This window comes from Heptranchias perlo, chromosome 1 (assembly GCF_035084215.1).
Source record: "Heptranchias perlo isolate sHepPer1 chromosome 1, sHepPer1.hap1, whole genome shotgun sequence".
Lineage (NCBI taxonomy): Eukaryota > Metazoa > Chordata > Chondrichthyes > Hexanchiformes > Hexanchidae > Heptranchias > Heptranchias perlo.
In genome coordinates, this window is record NC_090325.1 from 4,991,872 (window position 1) to 5,008,443 (window position 16,572).

Sequence of the window (16,572 nt, forward strand, 5' to 3'; positions counted from 1 at the left end):
GTTACATATCTCTCTGGGCACAAATGCGAAGGAATCTTCAAGTCTGAGAGTTTTGGGAACCAAATCTGGATGCAGGAGAGTGTGGACATACATTTCTACTCAGTGACTTGCAGTACATCATGTGGCTGTTGCACAAGTGTTTTCCTTGACCCACATGGTGGGCAGTCAGCACACGGACGTTGTGACCTACGTGCTCCAATTACCTTTACTGATTCCTGCTCCTCGTGACCAGGTGCTGGCGACCTGATGGGACTGCTGCTCCCTGTAGTCGCGTTCTTCAGTTTCTCCAGCCCGCTGCTCAGCGTGCTGCCAATACCCGACCGACCAGATTTCTTCTCCGTAGTCTCAGGCGGAGTGGCGCTGATTGGCTTCACAGGATGAGGGCTGGTGGGAGAAGAGAGAGAAAGTAACTCAACAGGCTACAGCTGTATGGAGTGAAAAGCCATTTTTGAAAAAAAAATCTAATTTGCTCTCCCAAAGACACTTGCTGGAATATAGATTCTCAGAAACCGATATCTGCCAACACTCACTGTGCACTATGACAAATCAGCCCAATCCCCTCACTTTCTACGACAGGCCACAGTATTTTTGCAACCTCTTGTATTTTTCCACTCCTCTAATTTTTGCCCTCTTTTCCTAAAGGCCCTAATTTGAAATGTTAAAAGGATTTAAAAGGGTAGATACAGAGTAACTATTCCCTCTGGTGGGGGGAATTCAAGAATAAGGGAACATAATCTTACAATTTAAATTAGAGCTAGGCTATTCAGGAGTGAAATCAGGAAGCATTTTTTCCACACAAGGGGTAGTGGAAATATGGAACTCTCTCCCTCAAAAGGCTGTCGATGCTGGGGGTTAATTGGAACTTTCAAGACCGAAATAGATAGATTTTTGTCGGGTAAGGGCATCAAGGGATACGGAGCAAAGGCAGGTAAATGGAGTTAAGGTACAGATCAGCCATGATCTAACTGAATGGCCTACTCCTGTTCCTAAGTTCCCAGCCTCCCTGGGAGTTCCTGGTCTATATGGTTCAGTATCACAGTGCACGTACCTACTGAGCCATGGGGGGAGAAGAGACATTCACTCATGTTCAATGTTACAATAATAAAGGCTTGGCTCACTTCACGGCCAGATAGAGAAGCTTAGGGCGGGCAGTATCCCTCTAGGAACAAATGGAAATTATTTTTCCACTGTAGTTTCTCCACATCTGTGCGCTCAGGTCCCAGGCTACAGCACAAAACAAAGTGCGCCTAATTCATCATTAACCAGGTAATCTCACTCACATTGGCCAGAGAAATGACTGGTGCGGGAAATGGAAACGATCACTGGCCAGGGAGGGAGCTGTCTCCTGATGTTGGAATTAAACGGCATTGCTGAAGTAGAATGGAGGCAGTGACTGCCAACAACCCTCGTGACTGCTTGTTTCCAGAGATCAGAACTGACTCATTTGGCGAGCCAACACAACAGTGCTCTTTGAGTCTTTGCAGCAGAAGAGCAAAGTTCAATTCGGAACCAAAACTGTCTCCATCTCCCCAGGATCGGAGACATCAAAAACAAAACACAATTCCTACTTTTAGAATCTGCTTTTAAAATTTTTTTCATGCAGCTGCTGGATTTGTCCATTTGGTTTAGAGTTATGATTTAGTGAAGCATGACACTGAAACTTCTTTACCCAGAGAGTGGTTAGAATTTGGTACTCACCACCACGTGGAGTAGTTGAAGCAAAGAGCATAGGTGCATTTAAGGGGAAGCTAAACACATGGGAGAGAAAGGAATAGTAGGATATGCTGATAGGGTTAGATGATGTACAGTGGGAGGAGGCTCGTATGGAGCATAAACATCAGCATAGACCTGTTGGGCTGAATGGTCTGTTTCAATGTTCTACTTTCCATGTAATTCTATGAAATACACAGTTAGAGAAGCCCACAATTTACAAGCACAGATACTCGTCCAGTTTAAATTTCAGGTGTGGCATTCTGCATTTTTGACAACTAAAATCAGTTGTTGCAGTTAAAAAAAAAAATCACTGCACAGATAAGTGAGCGCTGTAGTTTCACATTAACACAAACATAAGCCTACCCATTTCATGCAGCATTTTTAAAAATATTAGCTTGGATCAGTTCATATCCCTGTCAGATCGTGGATTCATGACCCACTCCAGCGCATAATCCAGGCTGACACCTTAGTGCAGTACCGAGGGAGTACTGCATGGCTGACCTTCAGATGGGCTGTTAAACTGAGGCCTCTTCTGCCTATTATTGTGGTTCAGGTGGATGCTAAAGATCCCATTGCACTCTTCAAAGAAAGCAGCAGGGAGTTTTGGGCAACAATCTCTTCTCGACCAACACGCTAAAAGCAGATTAATGAGCCATTTATTTCACCGCTGTTTTGGGGTTCTTGCTGTGTACAAGACAAATACTATATTTACCTACAACAAGTCATGGCACCTCAAATTAATTATTTGCTTAGGGACCTCTCTGTTATGAGTTATGTAAATATAAGTCCAGAAATGATGAAAGAAGAGGGAATTGGGATTTATTCCCGATATATGACAGTGTGCTGGAAAGTCTACTCTTGTCCCATGTTCCTAATCAAAAAAACTCAGGCAGCCTAACCCATCATACACTGCACAAATAAGGAAGAGGCTTCCATAGTGCACAGGTACAAGCAAAGAAAGAAATACCTTGCTTTTATATAATGCTTTTTATGACCTCAGGATGTCCCAAAACACTTCACAGCCAATGAATTACTTTTCAAGTACACTCACCATTGTTATGTAGGGAAATGTGGCAGCCAATTTGCACACAGCAAGGTCCCACAAACAGCAATGAGATAATGACCAGATCATCTGTTTTAAGTGTTGGTTGAGGGATAAATATTGGCCAGGACACCAGTGTGGGGGGGGTGGGGGTGGGGGGGAACTCCACTCCTCCTAGTAGTGCTATGGGATCTTTTACATCCACCTGAGGGGGCAGACGGGGCCTCGGTTTAACATCTCACCTGAAAGACAGTACACCTCTGTACTGCACTGGAGTGACAGCCTAGATTACGTGCTCAAGTCTTGGACTGGGACCTTCTGACTCAAGAGGAGAGAGTGCTACCACTGAGCCAAGGCTGACACCATCTGGGATGCTCACAATGCATTGGCATGCACGCCAACCATCAACATTTTAAGTTGACATTTCAACCTGTGTCAGCTTCTTGACGTTTCGCAAGAAAATTGTTTTTTTCCCCCCCTCTGGGATTGGAGGTGGTCAGATAATTTGAAAAGCAGGAATGGAACCTGTCAAAACCAAAACCCAGTTGTTACCTTCTCCCATTATTGGCTCCCTTGGAACATCAGGCAGAAAATGTTAAGATAAACTGATGGATAAAGGAGGTACTTAAAAGATTGGCAGCACTCAAAGTAGAGAAATCACCCGGTCCAGATGGGATGCTGAGCGAAGTAAGGGTGGAAATTGCTGAGTCTCTGGCCACAATCTTCCAATCCTCCTTAGATATGGGGATGGTGCCGGAGGATTGCAAATGTTACACCCCTGTTCAAAAAAGGGGAGAGGGATAAACCCAGCAATACTCAGCCTAATGTCGGTGGTGGGGAAATTTTGAGACACAATAATCCGGGACAAAATTAATTGCCACTTGGGAAAATATGGGTTAATACATGATAGTCAGCACAGGTTTATTAAAGGCAAATACTGTTTGACTAACTTGGTTGAGTTCTTTGATGAAGTAACAGAAAGGGTTGTTGAGGGTAGTGCGGTTGATGTTGTGTATATGGACTTTGAAAAGGCATTTAACAAAGTACCACATCATAAACTTATTAGCAAAATTAAAGCCTATGGGATTAAAGGGACAGTGGCAGCGTGGATACAAAATTGGCTAAGGGGCAGAAAGCAGAGAGTAGTGGTGAATGATTGTTTTTCACACTGGAGGGAAATATACAGTGGTGTTCCCCAGGGGTCAGTATTAGGAACACTGCATAAATGGATAGATGCATAAATGGATAGATAGATATAAATAAATATAAAAAATGACCTGGACTTGTGTATAGAAGGTATAATTTCAAAGTTTGCAGATGACGTGAAACTCAAATGTGGTAAACAATGAGGAGGATAGTAACAGACTTCAGGAGGACAGAGGCAGACTGGTGAAATGGGCAGACACATGGCAGATGAAATTTAACACAGAAGTGTGAAGTGATACATTTTGGTAGGAAGAATGAAGAGAGGCAATATAAACTAAATGGTACAATTTTAAAGGGAGTGCAGGAACGGAGAGACCTGGGGGGTGCACATACACAAATCTTTGAAGGTGACAAGTTGAGAAGGCTGTTAAAAAGGCATATGGGATCCTGGGATTTATTAATAGAGGCATAGAGTACAAAAGCAAGGAAATTATGCTAAATCTTTATAAATCACTGCTTGGGCCTCGGCTGGAGCATTGTGTCCAATTCTGGGCACCACACTTTAAGGAGGATATTAAGGCCTTGGAGAAGGTGCAGGGGAGATTTACTAGAATGGTACCAGGGATGAGGGACTTCAGTTATGTGGAGAGACTGGAAAAGCTGGGATTGTTCTCTGTACAGCAGAGAAGGTTAAGGGGAGATTTAATAGAGGTGTTCAAAATCATGAAGGGTTTTGATAGAGTAGATAAGGAGAAACTGTTTCCATGGGCAGAAGGGTTGGTAAACAGAGGACACAGATTTAAGGTAATTGGCAACAGAACCAGAGGCGACATGAGGAAACATCTTTTTATGCAGCGAGTTATGGTGATCTGGAATGCGCTGCCTGAAAGGGCGGTGGAAGCAGATTCAATAGTAACTTTCATAAGGGAATTGGATGAATACTTGAAAAGGAAAAATTTGCAGTGATATGGGGAAAAAGCAGGTGAGTGGGACTAAATGGATAGCTCTGGCAGGATGGGCCAAATGGCCTCCTTCTATGCTGTATCATTCTATGATTCTGAGAGTTGCAATGTTTATTTAGTGTTCATCTCCATAGAAGTTCTCAGTAACTTTTTTTTTAAAAAGAATCTCTTTGGGACATGCTGCCTATTGTCTAGTGAAGTTTGTTTGCACCCACTTTTGTTTTTGAGATAAGGAGCTTATTCCCAGGTGTGAGTGCATTAATTAATGTTATTTCTGCATTCCTGTCATTGCACATGTGGAATTCCCAGGCTTTGGAACGGAAGTGGTGAGTTGGTGAATAACTTTATTCAATTTGAAAAGTGACATTTACTCTGAATAGGCTCCAAAATGACAGAAGACGCACCATATTAGATGTAAAAAATCAATTTTCTGAGAGGCATGACCCCAATTTGCCCTAGATAATAAATTTTACATCTTATCATCCACTCAGTAATCTCCAACAAGAGAGAGCCTAGCCACCTCCCATCACATTCAATGGCATTACCATTGCTGAGTCCCTCGCCATCAACGTCCTGGGAGTCACCATTGACCAGAAACTCAATGGACCAGCTACATAAATGCAGTGGCTATTAGAGCAGGTCAGAGGCTGCGTATTCTGCAGCGAGTGACTCACCTCCTGACGCCCCAAAGCTTTGCCACCACCTACAAGGCACAAGTCGGGAGTGTGATGGAATACTCTCCACTTGCCTGGATGGGAACAACTCCAACACTCAAGAAGCTCAACACCATCCAGGACAAAGCAACCCGCTTAATCGGCAGCCCATCCACCACCGGTGCACCGTGGCTGCAGTGTGTACTATCTACAGGATGCACTGCTGCAACTCACCAAGGCTTTTTCGATAGCACCCACTAAACCCGCAATTTCCACAACTTAGGAGAAAGGCAGCAGGTGCATGGGAACACCATCACCTCCAAGTAACAAGCCATCCTGACTTGGACATATAGGAACACTGGAATAGGAGTAGGCCATTCAGCCCATCGAGCCTGTTCTGCCATTCAATTAGATCATGGCTGATCTGTATCATAATTCCATCTACCCGCCTTGGTTCTGTAACCCTTTATACGCTTGCCTAACAAAAATCTATCAATCTCAATTTTGAAATTTTCAATTGATACTCAGACTCAACAGCTTTTATTTTGCGGGAGGGGGGGTGGGGGAGGAGGGAGAGAAAGAGATATTGTCATTCCTTCATCGTCGAAATCCTGGAACTCCCTACCTAACTGGCTTTGTGGGAGCACCTTCACCACACGGACTGCAGCGGTTCAAGAAGACGGCTCACCACCACCTTCTCGAAGGCAACTAGGGATGGGCAATAAACGACGGCCTTGCCAGCGATGCCCACATCTCAAGAATTAATGTAAAACAAATTTCAAAATAACCTCTGCTGCAAACTTTGCTTTTGTGTAATGCCATAAGGCAACAAGAGGGAAAAGATAGATAAAAAGAAAGACTTGCATTTATATAGTGCCTTTCACGACCTCAGGACATCCCAAAGTGCTTTACAGCCAGTGAAGTACTTTTGAAGTGTAGTCACTGTTGTAACGTAGGAAACATGGCAGCCAATTTGCACACAGCAAGATCCCACAAACAGCAATGAAATACATGACCACATCATCTGTTTTAGGTGTTGGTTGAGCGTTAAATATTGCCAAGGACAACAGGAAAACGCCCCTGCTCTTCTTTGAATAGTGGCGTGTTAGTGCAGACGGGGCCTCGGTTTAACGTCTCATCCAAAAGATGGCACCTCGGACAGTGCAGCATTCCCTCAGTACTGTACTGGGAGTGTCAGCCTGGATTTTGTGCTCAAGTCTCTGGAGTGGGACTTGAACCCACAGCCTTCTAACTCAGAGGTGAGTGTGATACCCCCCCGAGTCAAGGCTGACACCTTAGTTTAAGATAACTTAGGTTATGACAAATCTGTGTCTCATTGTACTTTCAGTCTAGCTCCTCATCTTTGCATGTCATTGGGTTGTTTTAGTCAGAGCTATTTTAAGTTCTGAACTTTTTTGAAGTTATTCATCAGCTTTTGCTACTTTTCTGGGCATGCACATTCTAACTGGGGCAGCCAATTACACAGGGCTTCATGTATCAGCAACAATGAAGTTGTTGGCCTATTCAGATACTGAGCACATAGATAGAGGGTGTTTTTTCCTTAACTTATTCTCAGAGTATGAGTGCCACTGGCAAGGCTGACATTTATTGCCCATCCCTAGTTGCCTTGAGAAGGCGGTGGTGGGCCTTCTTCTTGAACCACTGGTAACGGTTTGATGTGATGGAGTGGCTTTCTGGGTCACTTCGAAGAGCAGTTAAGAGTCAACCACGTTGGTGTGGGACTGGTGTCACATATAGACCAGACCGGGTTTCCTTACTGAAAGGACATTAGTGAACCAGTTAGGTTTTTTACAACAATCTGACAGCTTCGTGGTCACTTTTACTGATACCAGCTTTTTATTTCTAGGTTTATTCCAAATTTATTTTTAAACTGAATTCAAATTCTCAAACTGCCATTGTGGGATTTTAACTCACATTCTCTTGATTATTAGTCCTGTAACAAAATAACTACACTACCCTCATCATAAAAAGAGTGTTTTCCCAAACACTTATTTTGGTTTAGGGAAGAAGAGCAGTGCATCAGTATTATCACTGTGCTGTCACATCGTAAGTGATATGATGACATTTGAATAGGATTTGCAACTTCCCTCGTGTTTGCTTCCTACCCTCCTTACGGCACTGACTCACATTGTGGTACCGTTTGTAAACAAATTGGAAGAGGTTTGCCAATAATAACAACTTGCATTTATACAGCGTCTTTAGTGTAGTAAAACGTCCCAAGGTGCTTCACAGGACCGTTCTCAAACAAAATTTGATACAGAGCCATGTAAAGAGATATTAGGACAGGTGACTAAAAGCTTGGTCAAAGAGTTAGGTTTTAAGGAGCCTCTTAAAGGAGGAGAGAGGTAGAGATGTTCACCCCCTCCCCCGCCCCTTTAAACTAACAAATCTGCTCTTTAACGTATTGTAATGTCTTGCTGGGTTATTTATATGACCATTGCTGGGTCAGTGAGACAATTACTGAATTTACAGCACAGAAACAGGCCATTCGGCCCAACTGGTCTATGCCAATGTTTATGCTCCACACGAGCCTCCTCCCGTACTTCATTTCACCCTGTCAACATATCCTTTTATTCCTTTCTCCCTCAGGTGTTTAATCTATCTTCCCCTTAAATGCACAAAGTGATGTCTGAAGAGACAATTCCACGTTGGCTTCAGAGTAGAGACTGGGAAGAAAGTCAAGGCTCGTTACAAATACAATCTGGACAGAATCTTTGAAGGTCGCTTCCGAAGGAAATTCTGGAGATTCCCTTCAGGATAAGGCCTTGCTTCCCAGATTGATAGATTTTCACCGCAGAGCTTTCCCTGCGGGTAAAAAAATAATTTTCCTTCCAGTACGGTCCAATAAGCTGTCAACTCCGTGGACCTGTTACTGGAGAAAACCTGGCCGCAGAGAGATAGTAAGTGGGGGTAAAGCACTCTGGTGATTAACAGACGTCAGTACCATACAAACCATGAGGGCAGCAACCTGTCCACCACCAGGCGTTCTCCTCCGTGCCAACCATCTTTTACTGAGAGCATCCAACTAGTCAGCCAACATGACGCCATTATCAAGAGTGATAAAAACATCAGGCACGTGCTCCTGCAGCCTCACGTTACGCAGGTGAGACCTGAATTTTTTTTCCCTTCAAGTTAACAAGGAAATACCCAGGTTCAATTCCTGGTCTATTTTGATCTCATCCTGGGCAACCCTAAGGGGCCCCACTATTGGCCTTCACGTCCTTAAGCTGGGGTAGCCAGGGTTCCTGCTCCTGATGACTATCTAGTTACTCTTGCTGGAAAGTACACGCCTGGATGTTGGGGGAGGACAGACCAGGCTTTGCCAATGATGTCCCTCCTGGTTAACACTATTTAAGTTTGCTCATTAAGAGTGGCCACATAGTGGAGATCCCCGAGGGGGGGCCTGCTGGTTCCCAGAGCACTAAACCCCACAAAGACGGGAGAAATTTGGTGTAAAAAAATGTAAGTGCGCGGACTAGAACTACCCTTGGTTACTTCGCTATTATGCCAAACAACCTGCAGCCAACGTTGAAGAGTGGGAGGATGAGGCTTTAGTGCCATGACTGCCCCATACTTCAGTTATTCCATTTATATTTATATTTCCATCTCTATACTCCTTTTTATTTCTTTTCCTGTTCTCTCAACCATCCTTCCCTCAGCATCCAGTGCCCCTCCTGCCATGTCAGTTGTTACACAAATTCCCTCTGAAGATCTTGTTCCTCGTCAGCATCCATTGCAATCCTCCCCTTATCCACAGTGAAGACCACTCGAACCCCACACTTCGAAGTAAAAATGCAACAAGATGCGGCGTTAGAAAGCTGTCCTGCTATTCTTCCCTCCTTCCCCACCCAACAATTACAGAACCCTTCGGGCTGGACGTAAGCACAATTTCAGTGTCACTATTTGGAATGTACAAGCTCACTGGTATCTGGGATAATGGCACAGACACGATGGGCCGAATGGCTTCCTTCTGTGCCATAAATTTCTATGATAATCAAGAATGATTTCTGATCAGATTTATACGAAGAAGCATTTTACATCTCAAAATTTACTCACCACACTGAAGCAGCAAGTACCTCAAATATATCGAAGTATAAGCTGCAGCCTGGCTCAGTTGATAGAACTCCAATCAAAAGGTTATGATGTAAGCCTCACTCAGGGCCTTGTGCATGTGATCTAGGCTGAAACTCCAGTCTAATACTATGGTAGTGTCTGGCACACGCCGGGGCAGCGGGTCAGGCACCGCCCTGGCACACGCCGGGGCAGCGGGTCAGGCACCGCCCTGGCACACGCCGGGGCAGCGGGTCAGGCACCGCCCTGGCACACGCCGGGGCAGCGGGTCAGGCACCGCCCTGGCACACGCCGGGGCAGCGGGTCAGGCACCGCCCTGGCACACGCCGGGGCAGCGGGTCAGGCACCGCCCTGGCACACGCCGGGGCAGCGGGTCAGGCACCGCCCTGGCACACGCCGGGGCAGCGGGTCAGGCACCGCCCTGGCACACGCCGGGGCAGCGGGTCAGGCACCGCCCTGGCACACGCCGGGGCAGCGGGTCAGGCACCGCCCTGGCACACGCCGGGGCAGCGGGTCAGGCACGAAGAATGGCCATTTGGTGAAATACTGAAGGCCTGCCAGCAGCCATTGAAGGAGTCAGCATCTAGAATCGTAGAATCTCACAGCACAGGAGGCCGCCATTTGGCCCATCATGCCTGTGCCAGCTCTTTGAACGAGCTATCCAATTAATCTGGAGATGAGGGGAGAAAATTGGGAGAAGAGACGATAGACCAACCCCCACCATCCCCCACACCGCCAAAACACTTGCGTATAAGGAAATTAATTGAAACGAACATTTTGAACATAAAACACACAGAAAATTTGATGTTTGTCTTTTCTGCCATGCTCACCTGATTCGCTGCTGCGGGAAGGGCATCTCAGCCGGGTGTGTCTCCCGGGGCAAAACCGTAAGCGCCGGCACTTTCGAACCACTGGACTGCAGCGAATGGTGGGAGGCGACTGCTGCCTGGGTGGACACTGAGGGGAGGGGGGCAGTCGAAGGGAACAGGATGGGGGAAGGGAGATCAGTTACTCTAGAGTTAGTTACAGCCACAGGATAAGGGGTAGAGAAAGCCAAAGGCTTGTTACTTTGTGGAGGCTGAGCCGACTGCTCCCCGGTGAGGTTAGTGGCTTGCAGGACATGCGGTGCAGCCTTTAGGTGAAGGTCTTTAAAGCTCAGTCCTTCCTCAAAGAAGGAGTCATTAGCTGCAGAGTGGCCATGGGACGCGGTTAAAGAACATTCCTCCGTCACTGCCTTCTTGCTGCTGTCAGACTGGGAGTTAACATTCTGGACGGGGAGCTCAGCAGCAGGCACGCCATCCGCCTTTTCCAAAATCCTTCCGTGGTCAGAGTTTACAGTTATGGGCAGGTGAAAACCAGACCAAGGCTGGTCAGCCAAGATGGCTCCCTCTCCTCTGGTTTGCCGCTCCGCCTCCTCCACACTTGATACCGGTTCGGTGCGCAGGGAAGGCCTAACCCCATCGCCTCGATCCGCAGCCTCGCTGGGTTCGCTATCTCGAGTTTCTATCTCGGTACTCCTGGAAGCGCACAGCGTGGAAGCCCCCCCTTTCTTTCCAGCTTCCTCGCTCATCTCGATGGTCAGCTTTCCAGAGAACTCTTCGCCGCTTCCCAAAGACGCCTCGCACTCGGGAAGCAGAGGGCTGGACTTGTGTGGAAGATCCTCAACGGCCGACATGAAATCCAGCTCCGATTCGTCAGCCTGATCAGGCCAGGGCAAGCCGGTTTCCTCTTTCCGAAATACATTGCGCCTCTCCAAGACAGTCGGCAACCTCTCGTCTACCACCGAGCCGGTCTCCAATGAGTTCACACCAGCAGTTGTTTTCAACAAAGCGGGCTGTAACTTGACGAGTTGCTTTGCCTGGTGGACTTCAATTAGCTCCGAAGTAAGAGTTTGTTGGAAAACATCCAATTTGTCTGAATTTCCATCATCAACCGACACGTTTATTCCCTCCACTGAGAGCGTCGAAAGACAGGTTTTGTAGTGCTCAACCCCTGTTTTCTCATTTACGCTCAACTCATTGGTCCCACAAGAGGCCTCCCCCTTAGTTACCACCTCATTTGATGGTCTAATATTATCCACTGGCTCCTTAGCGGCAGACGGTGCGGAGATAGAATCAGTCTGATCAGGATTTACCTCATCAACAGCTGGGTCCAAGACCACAGGGGAGGCCTTTTGTTCGAATCTTTGATCCAACTGCTGCTCTGATGGGTTTACTAACTGCAGTGCATTCACTGGGTGGCCAAATGGCATCTCCTTTTCCTTTTGCTTCTTCTCTACCAAGTTGACTTCCTCTTCCAAAGCCAAATTGGTACACGCAAGCAACCTGGGTGGCTTAGGGGGTGGGGGGCCAGTCTGTGTAGACTGAATTTCCAATTTGGCGAGCGGTTCAGAAATGATATTCTTTTTATCTGCAGTGGTCTCTGGGTTCCTCCCTGCAACCTCACGAGGCACGTCTACACCCTGAGATTTGCTTCCCACTTTGACAACACTTTGTCTATCTTTACAGGATCTTCCGTCATCTTTGCCATGGACAGCTTGAGAATTGGATGGAGAAACTAGGCACACATCATCTTGGACATTATCCTCACTATATTGGAATAAAGGCACAATGCTGGCTGTGCCATTTTTAGCATGCGTTGTATCATCACCATCAGCAGCGGTGGCTTCTGGTGCAGGTACCGGTAGCGGTGAACTTCCAACATACCGCCAACCTTCGGCCTTGTTGGCAATGCCACTTGTGCTCCTGCTATCTTCCACCGGTGCTGAAAGTCTCTCCACATCACTGAGGTCTTTTTGTTCCTTTTTAATCTCTTCTTGGCGCCATGCAAGAGAACCACCGTTAGTCTGGGGTTCAGGGCCAGTTCTCATTTCTGGCACAAAGTCTCGTCCTTCTGTACTGAAAACAGCATCCTGCATCACTGGAGGAGATCCATCACCTTCCACCTGGGGCAGGCTCTTGGTAGCTGGTGAAACAGGGGTGTCTTGTGCGGAACGGGTCTTTAAATCCAAGGGTTTTACATTCACTGTAGTAGTAGTAGTACCTTCCTGAATCATATCTAAGGCCTCATCGTCTTTGGCCTTTGAGTTGGCCCTTGCTCCTGATAAGTTCATTGAAATGCTACTTCTTTGGATCCCAGCCTGGATTGGTGCACCATTTGGAGATGGAGTTGAAGGACTCATTTCTACATTCTCGTGGTCAACTGCTTGGGTGAACGTGGAGGAACATTCGCCTTCGGCCCGAGACTCCACTGTCATGTGTCTTGGCACAATTGAAGGCACTGCAACATTCAAGTCACCCACTGACATGGCATTTGTGGGCACTACAGAAGGTGAATTCATGATTTGACCTTTAACCTCAGCATCAAGTTCGGGTGAAGGGAAGACAGCTGACCACATGGCTGGAGCCATTGCTACCGCTGGACCAGATGGAGCTGACGGCACTGGCCTTTGGAACGAGCTTACATTTGGTGTGGCCATTGTGGAGTCTGGGGCAGAAGTAGGAAGTCTGGCAGGAATCTCCTCTTCGGCTATAAATTTTGCCAAGGCAAATGAATCTCTTCCATTGGAGTCAGCGGTGCTTGGGGAAGGAACCGACACATCCGGTATACCTTGAGACCCAAAGGTTAAACTGGAGAAAGAGGACGTGAATGGAGGAGACTTTAATACTTGATCAGCTAAGAGGTCCTCAAAGAAAGGGTTACTCTGTAGAGCACTGAAGAAAGGATTGGTAGTTGGCTTTGAGAAATGCACATGGGCTTCCTCAGCAGTTGTGAACAGATTAGTGTTAGTTGTGCTACCCAGTGAGTCAGGGTGGGTGGAAGGATGAAGAGAAGGTGGAAGAAGAAGAGGCACAGGAGGAACAGGAGGAGGAGGATGCAAAGGCAAGCAAGGAGAGAACAAGGGAGCATCTGAACTGGTTTCTACCATAGGAGACACTTCCAGGCTGTGGAGGGAAGACAAAATGGTCCTCCTGGTTAGTGTTGTGTCAGGGCCAAACATAACATTTTTATATTTTAACCTCTCTTTCCGGACAATCACAATGTGCGATAATATTCAAATAGTTTTTGTTAAGTGTCCTGCAGTCTAATGTTCTAGAAAAATCTTTATTACACTGCTCACTTTATTGTACATAGATTTTCAGTCTGTGTTTTACGTTTAAAATCATAGTTCAGTAGGACCTCTGCATAATGGAACAGTTGAAGTGTCATAAGTATAGGGGTGCATTTTCTGTTAAGGCCGATCACTGAATCAGACTGTTAGAGATGTTACAGTGAAAGGTGTGGGGTATATCAGAGTGTTAGTGAGGGGTGTGGGGTATATCAGAGTGTCACAGTGAGGGGTGTGGGGTATATCAGAGTGTTACAGTGAGAGGGGTGGGGTATATCAGAGTGTTACAGTGAGAGGGGTGGGGTATATCAGAGTGTCACAGTGAGGGGTGTGGGGTATATCAGAGTGTTACAGTGAGGGGTGTGGGGTATATCAGAATGTTGCATTGAGGGGTATGGGGTATATCAATGTTTCAGTGAGGGCTGTGGGGCAAATCAGAATGTTAGTGAGGGGTGGGATACACTAGAGTTTGTTACAGTGAGGAGTGATCTGTCAGAATGATATAATGGGGAGCTCCTGTGTTAATCCTCATCACCATCACTATTTCATCATAAACGATAATCAGAAGATTACAGTCGTAAAGACCCAAGAGCAGAGTGGATTGTAGACACTGGTTACAATGAATCGGCATAAGTGAAGACCATCTTACCACAGATCAGCAAATCTTTCCACCTTCAGCAATAGTGACTTGTGTTAGTATTAGCGAGTAATCTGCCCTTTAGTTAGTTAGTTAGCGGTAGCAAAGGGTCACATGTTGACCCTCTAGACCTCTCTCAAGATCTCTATATTCACAAGAAAAAACACATGGTAGTTATGCACAGCCCTCTGGAGAGCTACATTTGTCCAGACCCAGTGTCATCACCAGGTCTATTTAGGGTATTGGTATCGATATACTATAGGGGGAAAAAAAAAATCACACACTTAAATCAATATCTGTTAATGTTTTCACGTGCTTCTTGTGGGATGCTCTTCATTTAACAGCTCAGATTTGTCCCACGTGACTAGCCCCATCAAAAGATCCACCAGTACTGTACCTGTTATACAGTGACAGACCTATACCCACCAGTACTGTACCCCAGTGTTATACAGGATAGACCTATACCCACCAGTACTGTGCCCGTTATACAGTGACAGACCTGTGCCCACCAGTACTGTACCCGTTAGTGACAGACCTGTGCCCACCAGTACTGTACCCGTGTTATACAGTGACAGACCTGTGCCCACCAGTACTGTAACCGTGTTATACAGTGATAGGCCTGTACCCATCAGTACTGCACCCTGGTCTTTTACATCTCGCAGTGCTCACAGCAAATGTGTGGAAGGACAGGACAGAATCTATAATTGTATGCTGGGTGTTCATCATCGATCAAGTGGACACAAGATGAAAACCATTATATTTTACTGAAACTCCAGTTACAATGCTGTCCCAGCCCTCTTTTACCTCATTACCAAAGTCTCCATAGTCTAACCAACCAAAAACCACAGGCACTGAATCACCAACACAGCAAGGAACCAGAGATTCAGTTAGTTAGTATGTTTACTAGCTCCCAGGGCACTAAGGAAAGAGAGTGAGACACAAAGTTGAAAGTGCAGTTGAAACTACTTAAAATACGAGCATTATGAGTATTACTCGTCATTTTGGAATTGAGGCATGATCAACCATAAACACCGCCCAGCTCCTCATGGGCAACAGTTAACCTTTGTTCCGCTTGACTGAAGCATTTACCGAAAAATATGGCACAAGAATAATGTGGCTGGGAGGAAAGAATGCACCCAGCAATTACTCCTCTATTCAAAATGTCACATCTGTGATCAAACACTGCGTCGTGTCTACAGCTGAAACTGGCAGTCTCAGCCACAGAAGCCACAGGGTGCCTGCTGTGGAAACTAAAAACATGCCACAACTGTACAGTAAGGGGCTGTCTTCTGAGGTTCATGGCCTCACCTCTCCCTATATCAGTATGTTTCCAGCCCAATGAGGAAAGAAGCTGTGCTGAATCAAGTTCTGGGGAATGAAGTGGGGCAACTGGAGCATGTGGGAAACAGTGATCATAATATTAGGTTGAGTGTAGTTATGGAAAAGGACAAGGAACAATCAAAGGTGAAGATACTCAACTGCAGGAGGGCTAATTTCAGTGAGTTGAAAAGGGATTTTGCCCAGGTGGATTGGAATCAAAGATTGGCAGGTAAAACAGTAAATGAGCAATGGGAGGCCTTCAAAGATGAAATAGTTCAGGTACAGACTAGGCACATTCCTATGAGGGGAAACGGAAGGGCATCCAAAGCTAGAGCTTCCTGGATGATTAAAGATAGAGAGATTAAAATGAAACAAAAAAGGCTTATGATAAATGTAAGGTTCATAATACAGTAGAGAACCAGGCTGAATACAGAAAGTACAGAGAAGAACAGAGAAAGGAAATAAGATGGGCAGGTAACACAAAATGGAACCCAAAAGTCTTTTGTAAACATATAAATAGTAAAAAAGTAGTCAAAGCAAAAGGTGGGTCCGATTGGGAAGCATAAAGGAGATGATCTTGTGGAGGCAGAGGGCAAGGCTGAGGTACTAAATGTTCACTCTTTGCATGGAAAAAGAGCAGGGCAGTGGGACTAATTAGATAAGCTCTTTCAAAGAACCAGCACAGGCACAATGGGCCTCCTTCTGTGCTGTATCTAGGGTTCTATCTGCAACCCCTACAAGCCCCACCACCACCCCGCGCTCCTCTAACTCAAGTCTCGTCCATTTTCCACTCCCTTCGCCCCACCTTTGGCGGCCGTGCCTTCAGCCGTGTTGGCCATATGTTGTGGAATTCCCTCCCTAAACCTTTATTCCATTCCCCAGTGCTAATGTTCCTCATC

The 16,572-nt window shown here is 46.1% G+C and overlaps 1 protein-coding gene across 1 annotated transcript in view; it reads right to left on the reverse strand.

Annotated features, from left to right (window-relative positions):
* LOC137309301 (rab11 family-interacting protein 1-like) overlaps nt 1–16,572 on the reverse strand; it is a 44,239-nt gene that overhangs the window by 7,036 nt on the left and 20,631 nt on the right. The window contains exons 4-5 of the mRNA XM_067977591.1: nt 10,439–13,237; nt 204–384 (exon numbers count right to left, since the gene is read on the reverse strand). Coding sequence (XP_067833692.1) covers nt 204–384; nt 10,439–13,237 — 2,980 coding nt within the window. The remainder of the gene's footprint in view (nt 1–203; nt 385–10,438; nt 13,238–16,572) is intronic.